This window comes from Mus caroli, unplaced genomic scaffold (genome assembly GCF_978045245.1).
Source record: "Mus caroli unplaced genomic scaffold, Mus_caroli_1 scaffold_12, whole genome shotgun sequence".
Taxonomy (NCBI): domain Eukaryota; kingdom Metazoa; phylum Chordata; class Mammalia; order Rodentia; family Muridae; genus Mus; species Mus caroli.
Genome location: NW_028227267.1, coordinates 14,588,736 through 14,604,111, shown reverse-complemented (window position 1 = coordinate 14,604,111; position 15,376 = coordinate 14,588,736). Strand labels below are relative to the sequence as shown.

General features: G+C 45.8%; 1 protein-coding gene across 2 annotated transcripts in view; it reads right to left on the bottom strand.

Moving 5' to 3' along the window:
- Positions 1-1,141: 1,141 nt before the first annotated feature.
- The window catches only part of Adk (adenosine kinase), a 400,940-nt gene continuing 386,705 nt past the window's right edge, over positions 1,142-15,376 (bottom strand). For both annotated transcript variants that reach the window (XM_021182427.3, XM_021182428.3), the window contains exon 11: positions 1,142-1,897. In XM_021182427.3, coding sequence (XP_021038086.1) covers positions 1,773-1,897 — 125 coding nt within the window. In that variant the 3' untranslated portion in view covers positions 1,142-1,772. The remainder of the gene's footprint in view (positions 1,898-15,376) is intronic.

The window sequence follows — 15,376 nt, the reverse complement described above, 5'->3', positions numbered from 1 at the left end:
TCCATACCCTCTATTACAGGGGCAAACAATGCAGAGTGACAAGTGTCAGCAGGTGAGAATGTGGGGACACTGCAAACCTTGTGTGCTGCCAGGAGGAATCCCAAGGATACAGCTATTACAGAAACAGAAGTCAGACAGCATTACCAGATGCCCTGCAACCACACCATGGCCTCTCTGTCCTGTTCACCTGCTGGAAGCTTGGTCCCCAGAGAGGCAGCGTAGATGTGGAGTCCCTTATAAAAGCCGGAATAGTAGTATATGCTTGGAACCCCAGTGTTGCGGAGGCAGAGACCGAGACAGGTAGATCCTGGGACTTGCTGCCTAGCCCAGTCTAATCAAGTTCCAGGCTGAGAAGAAATCCTGCCTCAACAAACAAAGGAGACACCCCATGAAGGGCATCTGAGGTTGACATCTGGCCCCCACATACGTATGCTTACACCTGAATTTACAGGCACACTCACACCGACACCTGCACCCCCACACAGGCAAAGCCATGAACCCCCAAAGACGGCCCCTCAGTAGTCTGTCTGTGACCTCGGAGACAGGCAGTGACAAGTGCTGGACTAAGGACGTGAAGCTGGAACTGTAACACATTCTGAAGGTAGTGCAAAAACATGTGAGGTAGCCCAGGCTAGCCCTGAGATCACCTGGACGGCCTGGTGCTTATCTGCCTCAGTGTTCTAAGTGCTAGGATTACACCACAGCCAGCTGTTTTGGATTTTTTTTTTAAAGTTCCTTGTAAAGGTTACACATGATCAAGGATGGGGCAGAGGCAAGTGGATCGCTGGGAGTGGGAGGCCACCCTGATTTACACAGAGAATTCCAGGCCAGACAGAGCTACACAGTGGGATCTTATCCCAAACAAACAAAGTTTACATATGATCGAGTAATTCCACTCCTACTGTCTACCTGGAAGAAATGAAAACACACACACACACACACACACACACACACACACACACACACACAAAGAGTGCTAACTGGTTGCTTATAATGTTATTGTATGTGTATGTATATATTATGTATATTTATATATAATGTTCTATATTTTTACCTCACCCCATCAATAAAATCACATAGGATCCAGTACTAAATAACACTCTTTCTTCCTTATTGAACGCAAGCAAGACAGAAAAAAAAATCGCTATATAGCAATTTTTTTATTTGTATCAAATTATAGAGTACCATCATTAAGCAGGTTACAGTCTGAACATAATGCAAATGTTGCGGGTTGGTCAGCTGCCCCAAGTCCATCAGAAGCACATGGAAGAGCTTATAAGGAATAATTGGTGTGCTGAACATTTCTGTGCCTTATCTGACAATTATCGGGTATATATATATATATATGACATGTGCACACACACGCTTCCAAATTAAATATATTTATATAAAAAGCTCAAGAATGATGTTAGCATTAATTTCTTTAAAAAGTCTATTATATTAAATTGCACCTGCATTGGAAGCAGAAATATAAAAAAAAGATCAATTTACTAAATACTGATGAATTTACAAACAATTGAAAATGAAATTAAAGTTTCTACTGAAATGTATTCCTGTTTGACATTTAAGAGGCACTAACAAACTATGCAAATAAACATTTTTCCCAGATTTCAGAGACTAAAGGTCCTAGGAGTAGCACTGAGCCCTCTAAGTTACTAATGAGAACCATGGTGGGCAAAGACAGAGGATAACTCTATTCTTTCTTATGGCAGGAACGCTCAGGATGTGGTCACTGCAGTCTCCACTCCACAGCCTGAGTTTTCTTTCTTCCATCAGTGGAAGTCTGGCTTCTCGGGAAAGGTACAGCCAGTTCGTCTAATGATGACGCTTGCTGCATAGTGGCCGGCGCGGATGCACTCAGTCAGAGGCTTGTCAGAGACCAGTTGAGACAGAAAGCCTGGAACAGACAGAAGAACGAGCGTAAGTGCTGGGTAAGAGCTTAGCAGTGCCAAGCGCTCAGCTGTGGCCCAGTGACTCTGATCTCTAAGTGTCACCACCATAGTCAATCTTGACTGTCAACTTGATGGACAGAGATGCTCCTAGGGCACCGGCAGAATTCGTCTCTGAGTTGGCATAAGCATGTTGTAACTGTGGGAGCAACGCTTGCCTGCCTGTGGGCGGCACCACCTAGGAGGCAGCTTTGGTCTACTGCCACCTCTGCAAGTGTGAGAAACAAACCTGTCCTCGTTGAAACTCTGTGTTAGAGTAATGAAGTTTGAGATACACACCACACACACTCACAGGGAGGGTCTAAAGCGCCACTGAAACGGATCGCACGGGGACTGGCTTAATTCTCCCCATCCGTCCTTGTGGACTGCTTCTGTGTTGATATTCCTACTACAATGCCATTTCAAGACAACCCTACCATCTCCTCAGAGAGACGCAGGGTGCTGTCGGTGTGCCAGTGGGCACCTGCAATCCCAGCATTGGGAGGCAGAGACGGGAGAGTCAGGATCGCAGGCATCCTAAGTACCACAAAGAATGCAGGTCTGCCTGAGCTATGGGAGAGTCTGTTTAAAAAAAAACAACAAAATCTGGGAGACAGACAGACAGACAGACAGAGAAACAGAGACAGAGACACACCTAGAAGGTGTTCTTTCCAGAGGTAGCTAGCACTGGAGTGCAGCTGGTCTCTGCAGGTCCGTGTGGCAGTAACAGAAAGTGAAATGCAGAAACTGCACTGCAGACAGACAGTGAAGGGTGGGATAAAGGGAGTCAGGCTTGTTTTCCTTCTACAAACCGTTGAAATAAAGGCAAGTGATATAAAACCAAATTCGTCAAATATACATCAGCCACAAAGAGAAGAACAAATGAGGAGAAATAGAATTGATTCCACTTGGCTATGCATGGTCATCAAGTCACACACAAGGTGGACAACCCAGGCCTGTCTGCCCTCACGGGGCTGAAACGACAGACAGCCAACATGAGGAGGCTGAAACAAATACATTTCTAGCTAGACTGACAAGGCAGATGGAGAGAGAAGAGGGCAGGATAAATCAGTAGGAGTGACCATGTCGCCATGGATGGTGCACATGTGAGGGGATAATTCAGAAGCTCCATGAACAATGTAAGCCACAGATCTCAGACCTGCCACATCGGGTGAACCAGGCACTTTTTTGAGTATGCAGGTTGTCAAAGCTCACTTAGCTCGATTGCAGCCACTTTAAATAAAAGTCACCGCCGGGGTGAGGTACCTGTGACCCCAGGCTAAGGCAGGTAGGTCTCTGATGTCCAGGGCAGCAGAACTATATAACAAGACCCTGTCTCAGAAAGAGCTTCTTACAGAGAATATCTCAGAGCATTTTTCGTGCAGAGAAACCCAGGCCCACCTCAGGTGTGCCTCGGTCCCAAACTTCCCTCTGTTCTTACTGTCAGTGCTTAGAGCTACACTGAACTGTTTCTTACCAAAGGCCATAGGCAGATGGTGTCACTTGTGAAAGCCACTGAACGGTTAAGAAGAACAATACTGCCGGGCGTAGTGGCTCACGCCTTTAATCCCAGCACTTGGGAGGTAGAGGCAGGTGGATTTCTGAGTTTGAGGCCAGCCTGGTCTACAAAGTGAGTTCCAGGACAGCCAGGGCTATGCAGAGAAACCCTGTCTCGAAAAACAAACAAACAAACAAACAAACAAACAAAACAAAATGACGACGACAACGAAGAAGAAGAAGGAGGAGGAGGAGGAGAAGAAGGAGGAGGAGGAAACCAATGCTGGAGAGATTCTCCAGGAAACTAAAAGAAGGAAATGCTTTGTACTTTAATCCTGACACCAGCCTTTCTCTGACAAGAATGCTCCTTACCAATACAGGGACAATATTCATAAAAGATGGAAATGTTCTGAAGGAAATCTGAGCAAATCAAGCCAAACAGCACATTACAGAAGACAACAGGGCGCTGGGGAGGGAGCTCTGAGGTTAAGAGCATTTGCTGGCCTTGCAAAGTCCAGAGTTTAGTTCCCAGCACCTACACAGTGGCTCACAAACCCTGCAGTCCAGAAGATCTCGCGCCCTCTTCTGGCCTCTGTGTGATGCACTTGTATATAGGCAGGCAGAACATACGCATAAAAACAAAACAAACAAACCAAGAAACAAAGCTAGTGAAAATAAAAAGCAGACGCCTGGTGTGCTGAGAAACACCTCATCCCAGCACTCAGGGAGAGGCAGACGGAATCTGTGAGTCTGAGGACAGCATAGTGAGCTCCAGGCTAGCCATGGCCGCATAGTGAGAACCTGTCCCAATCCCTGATCGCCTAACAACATAGTACAGTCAATCAGATGGCTTCTCTAATAAAAGTGCTTTGCCATGCACACCTGATAACCTGCATTCAAGTCCCTGATCCCATCAGGGAAGGTAGTTGTTCTCTAACCTCCATACAGGCGCTGTGGCATATAATAAAACCTATGATAAAGTAGTGTTATCTCAAGCTCTCAAGGTTGGATTCATATTTTTGGATATTGACATAATATGTTACACCAAGTATGAAGACCTTAGAGCATTCTAATACATACAAAAAAAATATTTGGCAACATCTATTCCGAATTTTAATAGGGAACAGAAGGGAATTTTTCCACATGAGAAAGAAATTTATAAAAATTCACTGCTAATACTGTAAGGTGAATGATGAATTTCATTTCTTTCTCGAGACTAGACATGAAGCAAGAAAGTTTGTCTGCGCCCCCTTTCTGGCAAGCTTCAGGGTGGCCTTCCTCCCCCCACCCTACCTCTTCCTGCCTCCTGCCCCCCCCCCATGCTAGAATCACAGGTTGGCACCACCTGCCGAGCCCACCTGCTCTGCAGAGTCTCATGGAGACTTGGCTGGAGCAGAGTGAGTCGCCGGGAAAGGAAGTCCCTGTCAGTCTCTGAAGGAGGCAAGACCTTCCATGCCTATGACTCAAAACAGGCAAGGCCAAGACTGGTGCTGCATACCGTTAAGCCCAGCAGTCAGGAAGAAGAGGCAGGTCGGTGGTCCTCTGTGAGTCTGAGGTCAGCCTGGTCTACATAGGGAGTTCTAGACAACAGGGCTACACAGTGAGAGCTTATCTCACCACACCACTCAAAAAGAGTTAGAAACTGTCATGTCCATCTGGTGGGTTGACGCAGAGACACAGGTAAGCACTCTACAGCAGAACACTGCTGTCAGCCAGAATTCCTAGCCTACGCTGGCACACCAGGGCAGCACATCCTTTAATCCCAGCACTTGGGAGCCACTCTGAAGTTTGAGGCCTGCTTGGGGGACAGAAAACTGCCTCAAAAACTGAAACAATAACACTAACAACCCCCACATGCACATATGCAACTGAGTCTAAGAGTCCTATGGGATTAGGAAGCTGTGACTAGTACAACTTTAGCAAAGTGGGAGGATCTCAACTGATAGCTCATGTGAAGAGCTCCACTAGCACACACGTAGCAATTATATCTACTAGTGAGCAATTAAAAAGTAATATTCGAGATGCTACTTACTCATAGTATCAAGCACATGAAATACGGAATATATCTGAGAAAGCCCTGTAGGACCAGCCACTGGAAATGCCAAGACAGCATGAAGGAAAAGCAGAGAAACCTGGATACCTGGGAGAGCGTGTGTCAGCCGGTCGAGGCCTCACAGTAACTTGGTGAAGTACCAACCAAGAGCTGACAAGACACCTTTAAAACTTGGATGTATGTAAGCCCAGCTACTAGGGAGGCTGAGACAGGAGGCCTGTGTAAGTTCAAGGTCTGTCTGGGTATTGTCAGAAGATTCTTCCTCAAAAAAACCAAAATAGAATAAAAACAAACAAACAAACAAACAAACAACAACAACCCAGGGGGTGGAGGGCTGGGCACACAGCTCAGCGGCAGCATGGGGCCATCCTGTGAGAGGCCCCATGTTCATTTCCCCAGCACTGCAAACAAAAACCAACCAATCAACCCCAAAGCTAAACAAAAAATAAGACTATGGCATCTGAGAAATCTTTGACTTTGGTCTACTGACACCAACTTCAGAAGTCCTCTGCCGCTGTGACGACCCCCCTAGCCCCCAAGTGAAGTCTTTCACAGAAGACAGAATAATTTGGACTTCATTAAAATTGCTTTGTTTAAGAAGTAACTCAATAAAAAACAAAACAAAAACAAACAAAACCTGCAAAGGGAAACATGCCAAATTCACGTAGGGTGTAGCACCATAATCCATTAAAGGCCCGCAGCTGGGAATCGCAGTAATGTGGCTGCCACCTCGCTAAGGCAACATCAGCAAGACAATCTGCACAGAGCCAGGGCAAGGGTGTGCATCCACCAGACCGTAAGCACTCTGGCTTAGGGAATGTTAAGGAGGCTTCAGTTATTATTATTGCTTGAGTGGATGACCTGTGCGGGCACACGGGGCCTCTGAGGACAACCTGTGGAGTTGGTTCTTTCCTGTGCGGGCGCACGCACGGGGCCTCTGAGGACAACCTGTGGAGTTGGTTCTTTCCTGTGCGGGCACACGGGGCCTCTGAGGACAACCTGTGGAGTTGGTTCTTTCCTGTGCGGGCACACGGGGCCTCTGAGGACAACCTGTGGAGTTGGTTCTTTCCTGTGCGGGCGCACGGGGCCTCTGAGGACAACCTGTGGAGTTGGTTCTTTCCTGTGCGGGCGCACGGGGCCTCTGAGGACAACCTGTGGAGTTGGTTCTTTCCTGTGCGGGCGCACGCACGGGGCCTCTGAGGACAACCTGTGGAGTTGGTTCTTTCCTTCCATCTTTACTTGAGTTTAGGGACTGAGTGCAAGTTGTCAGGCTTGCTAAGCAAGTGCCTTGCCCAGTGAACCATCTTACCAGCCCTGGTAATGTAAAATGATAAAACCACTTTGGAAAAAATTCATCAGTGCCTGAAAAAGTTAACTTTGGGACTGGGTTAAAAACGCAAGTTTTCTGTTCTTCCAGAGGACCATGGTTCCATTCCCAGCACCCACATGGCGACTTGTAACTGTTTGTTAACTCTAGTTCCAAGGGCTCCAACGCCCTCTTCTGGCCTTCTAGGGCACTAAGCACATATGTGGTGCACAGGCATACGTGCCGGCAAGCACTCATACATATAAAATAGAAACAAATATTGTCTGAAAAAGTTAAATTTACCTACTCTATGCCTCAGTCATCGTATCTCCAGATGTTTGCTCAGGGTAAATGAATGCAGATGCGCCTGGACTTGTAAATGAGTGCTCACAGCAGTCTGTGTCTGACAGTTTCCAGGGGAGGAAATCCGAATGTCTGAGTGGGGGCAGGAAAGAGTTCTGGACAGGCATGGGATGGTGGATGTGCCCACAGTGAAGGGCACACTGCATGTCAAAGTTTATAAAACAGAACTTTAACACAGAAGAAAGGAGAAAAAGGACAGGACGGGAAGGACGGGAAAGAAGGAAGGGATAGGAAGGGGAGGGGAGGGGAGGGGAGGGGAGGGGAGGGGAGGGGAGGGGAGGGAGGGAGGGAGGGAGGGAGGGAAGGAAGGAAGGAAGGAAGGAAGGAAGGAAGGAAGGAAGGAAGGAAAAAGGTGTAGTCACTAATAAGATAGATCAAAACCAGAAAAACCTGTGCTACTTACTGCCTCTGGGGAACCTGAGCTGTCTCTGAGCTCAAATGTTCAGGACAGGATAATGAGAAACTGTTGTGCTGGTGGACTTCCGGCCTTCCCTGAGGCCCAGGCAGCCTAGGGTGCAGGCTGGAGCTGGAGGTTCATGTGAAGCTGGGCTACCATGACCTGCAGAGCACACCAGACTGATGCCCTTCCTTTTCCCTGGCCAGGCCTGGGAAATGCTCCCTAGGTGATAAAATGTTTGCCCAATTACAGAAGAGAATTAATTTGGCTAATAGAATGATGCCTTTGGAAGAATGTGAACTCATTCTCTCAAGAGTATTTTTTTTTTTCTTCACGGTTTACAGGTAACAGGCAAAGGTCAGTATAAACTTTCTGCCAAACTCTGCGACTGAAATGTTGGGCCCACACAGCGAATGGGGCCGACGCCAGGTTCAGAGTGCGATCAGCTTACAATGGAAACACATCTATTAGAACCCTTATGAGCAACATCTGTTTTCCTCATTCTTCCTGCCATGATCTTTGTGAGAAGAGCTCATGTTGTGGAACATTCTGTGAGGCTAAGTGCTGGCACCCTCCTTCTGAGAGGAGAACGGGCTGATGGATGCGTGGCCGCGCTCTGAAGTCCCATTTACTCTGACAAGGAAAACCTGGATACTAACAAAAGCGAAGACCTTTGGCCCCTGCAGAGTCTCAGCTTTTCAATAATCTATTCTTAACCCAGCACAGATGAACTCTACAGATAGTGCATAATCAATTAGAGGTGGGGCCTTCACAAAGTAGTCTTTATTAACCACAAGGAATGTATAAATGTACCTAATGTGCATATTTATATTTAAAAATGAGAGGGAATTCCTTTGTAATGTGAATGAATTAACAGTCTAAGCCCCCCCGCCCCCCCCCCCCCCAGCCCTCAGATAGGGCCTTAATGTGCAGCTCTGGCTGGTTTGGAACAACCCATGTAGAGCAGGCTGGCCTGGTCCAACTCAGAGTAGGCCACCTACTTCTGCCTCCCCAGCGCTGGGATTGAAGGCATGTGCACCATACCAAGCTTCTAAGATGCCTGCACCTTGAAAAATATATGTAACATAAAACTGACTACTTTACAAATGTATTTTTTACATTAAGTGTGTTGTGCCATGGCGAGTATGTGGAGGTTAGAGGACGATTTGCTGGAGTCAGTTCTCTTCTTGGACCATGTGGATCTGGGTATTGAACTCAGAGGCCCCATGGCAGGCACCTTTACACAGTGAGCCACTTTGTCAGCCCCATTCACTCATTTCTTCTTTCGAAAAATTTATTTTTATGTGTACAGTGTTATTGCCTGTGTGTATAGTTGTTTGCCATGTGCCTGATGCCCTTGGAGGCCAGAAGAGGGAATCAGATCCCCTGGTCCAGGAATCATGGAGGGTTGTGAAGTGCCATCAAGCTTGGGTCCTATGCAAGAGTGTCCAGCGCTCTTAACCAGTGACTCATCACGGCAGCCCCGTTTACCGCCTCTTACTGGCTTGGTCAATTGCATAGCATAGACCATGGCTTGCGTACTCATTTACCTACAGGCTGAAGAGCATGCTGGTTGCTTCTTAGTCTTGTCATTATGGGTAAAACTGCTATACACATTTGTGTACAGGTTTTTGTGCAGACATAAGTTTTCAGCTCATTTGGGCAGCCAAGGAACACAATTGCTGGATCCTATGGTAAGCATATGTGTAGTGTGTAAGGAACTGCCAGACTGTATTCCCAAGTGGCCATCCTAGTTTTCATTTTCACCAGCAGTGAATCAGAGTTTCTGGGGCTGCACATCTTTGCCATGTATGCCACACACACAAACTCAAGATGCTGGTGAAATGAGATGAAAAATGTCTTCCTCTCTGTTTTAGACAGCATCTCACATGGCCCTGGTTGGCCCTAGGTGTGCTCTGTCTCTGTCTCTATCTGTCTCTGTCTGTCTGTGTGACTCTGTCTCTCCCTCTCTCTGTTTATCTGTCTGTGTGTGTCTCTGCCTCTCTCTGTCTCTGTCTGACTCTGTCTGTCTGTCTGTCTGTCTGTCTGTCTCTGGCTGAGATAGCTTTGGATCCCTGATCTTCCCAGGGGCTTATAGGTGCCTGCCTCCTCATCTGGCTGATTTTCCCTTTATTATTGTTTTTAATGTTGATCCAGGCCTAGTGGTGCCGGCTTGTGATCCTAGTCACCAGGAGACTGAGGTAGGGACAAGTCTACCTTAGAAGACATAGTAAGATCCTGTCTCAACAACCACAACCAAACAAGCCCTCTCCCCATGTTTACTTAAAGAGAAACTCTTCCAAACAGCAGAGACTGCAGGGCCTCTGCATTGTACCCTACCCCAGCAGCCCCTCAACCTTCTCAGCATCCTCTCTCAGCTGCATGCTCGGTAGCTTCAGAAGGTCACATGACTCAACCCCAGCTCTGCAGCTGTTGGCTGTGGCTTTGGTTTCAGTCCTCTGGACAGGTCCAACGATCTAATTAATCATTTGCTTTCCTGACTGCTCTGATGTGGTGATTTCCTCACTGCCTTTGTCCCTGGCCTCACTCCAGCTTGCTCACTGAAGTTATCGATGCTCTTTATATGTAAGTAATATCAAACTTCACATTGTACAGTAGTGACAAGTTAATTACATAGTTATTAAGAGATAATGTGGGAGCAGTAACACAAGTTATCATGTAATTACCTTTGTTCTTAAAGGCATCACCATGCAATTAAAGCAAACCCGATACGATATTTTAGCAAGCAATAGCCTGTCTACATGTGTGCGCACACACATTGCTCTCTGTCATTTCCAGGTCAATTTAGTCTTTTGCTTTTAAAAAAGACACCTGCCCTTTAGAAGCTGGGTGTGGTAGCTGAATGTTACGTAGTGAACTCCAGGCTGGTCTGGGCTACTGAGTTTCCCTGACTTTCCTTCGTATCTGGTTGTGGGTGTCCCTGACCACAGAGTTCTGGTGTTAGAATTAAAGGTACACAATACCATGCCTGGGGAACTTGCTTTAAAACAAACAAACACAAAGATGCCTGCCATTTAGTGTCAACTTTGGTGCATACTCCCGCCTGCTTATTAACCTTCTCATCTCCTGCACCAGTAGACACCAGACCCAAGATGCCATATAGCAGGAGAGACTGTAACTCAAAGGCTCTATTTTTGTAAAGGTTGTATATCTGGTTATCTAGGTACTGGGCTACATACCAAAGAATTCAAAGATAGACAATATAGAATGTCTTAGATTATTCTGCTTCAGGAAAAAAAAAATCTGTATTCGAAGAAATCAAGAAGTGCTTCCTGGAGGAGGTGTCATGAACAGAGCCTTGGTGGGTGCTGTGAGAGATGGACATTATATACAGAAGAAAATAAGGAAGCATTAGAGCAAAGTCCATGTTGGAAAACGATATAAGATCAGTGGTATTGAAGGCACGGTAAGTCAAGCAACAAGGAGAGCATTTGAAGGTTTGTGCTGTGATATGGTCTCATACTGCTGCGCTCTGATTACAGGGGCAGGAAGAGGGACAGGGAGAGGGAGAGGGACAGGGAGAGGGAGAGAAACAGTCAGGCGATTTTGGCAGAAGTAAAGAGAAAATGTTACCGGAGAGATTCAGCAGGGGCCCCTGGCACATCCTAGGATGCTTCTCAGAGCGCTGTGCTTGGAACAGTGGCTTCTGCATCACACAGGCCCACCACAGACCTACTCTGAGTTCCCGTTTATAGTTCAATTGTACAAAGTATTTAAGGCCAGAAAGAAGAGCGGTATACACAGAGCTTGCAGCTAAGGTGAGGGGAAGAGACAGGGATGACGGTCACAGAGTTCTATTAGACCATTGTGTCAAACCAACATGGAGCCACTGTCCATAGAACCACGAGAGAAACAACTGAACTTCTCCCTAAACTTACTATTTTGGCTATAAGAAAGTAGAGTGGAGTATAGGACAGAGTGAATGTGGATCAGTTAGGAAGCAGCAGTCAGGGAAAACACGGATCATCTTGTAGGGAATACTTGAAAGCCATCTAGAAGAGAAGGCAAGATAAAGTATGCAAATAGATCTATTTATAGAGCCTTCCTACGCAGTACCACTACTGGAGGTCAGTGAAAAGTTCTCTGCAGGCCAATCAACTTCATTACCTGTTAGACCAATCAAGGACAAAGAACTTATGGTCCGTGCAGACCTTGTGACAGCAGTCCTAAGAACCTGGTGGATAACCCAGTGCTCTTCTAGAATCCAGGATGGATGCAAAGTCATCCAGGAGGCTGGAGTGAGAGAGACTGTTAGCAGACAAGCAAGCAGCCCACCCAAAAGCTTCCTCTAATGAGGATGTGCTCATAGCAGCCTGATGCTGGCCCAGGTCTACAGTTTCCATCTGGTTCCATTCAGTGAAGACCTCCACTCTGGCTCTGGTTGGAGATTCCTCTTGTAACAGGTTAACAGGTTAACAGGTTAACAGGTAATCCTCTCAGTGGGTCAGGCACTAGGCTTTGTAAACATCATTTCATTTGACTTTCAGAAAAACATAAACAAGGTAGATACTCATCTTTATTGCTATGGTTGCAAAAAAAATGGGGCTTAGTGATGTTAAATTACCACTCAAAAATTATTTGTCCATAGACTCTTGTTTTTGCCTGTTTGTATTATAAATGAATAGCTGAGATGAGATTGTTGATAAAGAATAGTCATTTTGTTAAATAGAAGAAACGGGGAGTCTCAGATCAAGCTGTTGCTAGTTGGTTGTCTCCTATTTCACATAGAGGAAGGAGGGGGAGGGGGAGAGTCACAGCTTTCTGGGAGCCTCTTTTTAATCTATTATGATGATGATGCCGCTTTGGGGATTGAACCCAGAATGTCACACGTGCTTGGGAGACACTGTATTACTGAGCTACAACTATAGCCCCTAACCCTCTTTAGTTCTATTAATGATCTATCTATTCAGCCATTAAGGCCCAACCTCTTAATATTATTTATTGTACTGGCAACACTTGAATTTTGGAGGGAAAATTTCAAATGAAAATGTTTCACAAGGTGGTTATTAGTGGGGCTGAAAAAAAAACAAACGTAGTTATTGCTTCTTAAAACTATATTAATTCATCTGACTTTTTAAAATGGATGGGTGTTTTGCCCGCATGTGTGTATGTCTGCACCACATACATACTGGGTGCTCTTGGAGCCAAAAGAGGTCATAGTAGCTTCTGAATCTTGGGCTACAGAATGTTATGAGCACCATATGGGTGCTGGGACTGAATCTGGGTTCTCAGGAAGGGTGGCACATGCTCCTAACCACTGAGCCAACTCTCTCCAGCTGCTGCTTGACCTCTAAGTTAGAGTCTTTTTTTTTTTTTTTCCAGACAGGGTTTCTCTGTATAGCCCTGGCTGTCCTGAAACTCAGACACCCGCCTGCCTCTGCCTCAGAGTGCTGGGGTTACAGAGTCTTTGTGCTTATGCACTCGCTTCCTTGCCTTCCTCAACATTTCTTGACATGAAATGGGCTGCTGTTACTTTTGACAAAGCTGGACAGGAAGAGTAAGTACCCGGAAGCTAACGTGTGATGTGACGGCCCCGCCCCGCTGCACCTCACAGCGCTCAGCGCTTCGCTTCATCCTGCGGTCATTCTCTCGAAAGCAGAGTAAGCTACTGTATTGCAGGGATTCTGAAATGCACATATAAAAATCACATCTTCTGAAAAATAAATTCATGTCTTCCTTTTCTCCTCTGTCATCAAACACTTTAACATAGACTAGAGGACGAGATATAAACATAACTGTCAAAAGCCAATCTCCTCCTCTACCTCCTGACATATAGCGTGTGAGCCCTCATGGCCCTCTTTAATGTAACAAAAACTTACAACATGCTACTTGATAGCTTAAAGATTTAACTTAGGGCAGCCTGGTGTGGAACACTACATGCATAAATAAACACAAAGCACCAGTTCAACCTCTTCTTGCTGCCTTTCGACAGTCTGCTACTGCAGACCTTAGAGCTGGCCGTCCACTAGATCTCCTCATCTACACCGCTCACTGAGGCAGGAGCTGCAAGGAGGCATGGGAGTTTCCCTGTAAAACAGCAGACGAAGTAGAGGAGCTGTGGGAAGACACACTGAGCAGTCAAGCTTATCATGAATACATGTTCATTTTCTGTTCACTGTTGCATGTGCATGTGCCCCTCTGAGCTAAGGCTTTTCTAGCTATTTGCAAGCTGGCAGGTGCTGTGTCCATGCCTTTCCTGAGGTTCGATGCTAATGCTTTACTAGGGCTCGGCTTCGGTTTGCTGTAACCTTAATCATTAAGGTTACAATGAAAAGGCATCAGAGATGGCCCACAGGGTAAAAGCCACTAAAGCCTGTTGACCTGAGTTCAATACTGGGACCCCACATAAAAGTGGAAGGAGGGGCCTGACTGTACAAGACTGTCTTATGACCTGTACACGGACCCTGTGGCTTACATGCACATACTCTCGTACACACACACACACACACGACTTGAAAAGCAAACAGAAATATCTTAGAATCCATTTTAATGAAAGTATTTAGCTAAGTGTGGTAGTTCCAGATCAGCCTAGGCCATAAAATGAGACCGTCTCAAAAAAAAAAAAAAAAAAAACCCAAAACCTCACACAAAAAAACAAAAAACAAGTCCCCCCAAGTCCAAACAAAACAGAAACACATTTAGAAATAGAACATGAGAGGGCTGGAGAGAGGGCTTAGCAGTTAAGAGCACTGACTGTTCTTCCAGAGGTCCTGAGTTCAATTCCCAGCAAACACTTGGTGGCTCACAACCATCCGTAATGGGATCCAATATCTTCTTCTGGTGTGTCTGAAGACAGCTACAGTGTATTCATATACATAAATAAATAAATCTTTAAAAAAAAGGAAAGAAACAGAACACGGTATGGGTGCTTTCATGCGCGTGGTCACGGTGTAGGACAAAACACTTGAGAGCCCTCCAGAAGTTGGCGCGTGCATTTTGTCTTCCGTAGAGCTATGTCTTAATTATATCTGAATGCCTTACCAATTCCATAAGGCTGACTTTTCAGGAAATCATGTTCAGCTCTCTGTCCTCGACTGGCTTTGGCTCTGATGGGTCTAATTACCATAATGAGAAAAGTCAAAGGTATCTGTAGCCATTACATTCATGCATTTAACAAGTCACAACCTTGGGATCCTGTTCTACCTGAAAATACCATTCAAAGTTCTGAGTTATTATTACCAGGGGAGATTTTTAATAAAAGCTAATTAGCTACAGGCCCCACCCCCAACGGTTAACTGATTTTTAGGGGTTAAATTTCTGCTACCTCTAATTATCCTCTGATGGCTTTCCTTGGTGTCTCAGAACCATGACAGATGACAATGAAAAACTGCAGTGAAATCCACCCACCCTGACACTGTGCTAAGCATCAGCGTCTCCCTCTCCAGTAAAATCAATACGCTGTTTGAGTAAACACGTTTACAGCTTTATTAGGCTGTCTTGCTTGTTCTGTAACTGCTACTTGAAGCTGTGGTAACAAATCGACTCAACTCAGTTAAACCTAGAGAGCTGGGTAAGAGGCCCATCGATAAGGTTGTTATAAAAATAAACTGCAGGAGATCAGAAAGCTGGAGCAAACAGCCTGGTAGATGTCAATATTTCCCCTTGCAGAGGAGGACAGTGGTGGCAGCGAGATCACATGCAGTCTTTTTCCTCCCTCAACAATGCTTCTTGTTTCAGCTGGATAAAGTGTTTCTACTTTTTGTGTGCAGCTTCTCTGAAGGATATTCTACTTTCTAAGTCCCCTGTTAACCGTGAACAGGAAATTGACATAAATACAATTTTTTATAACTTTTCAGATTGCTTCTTTAGAG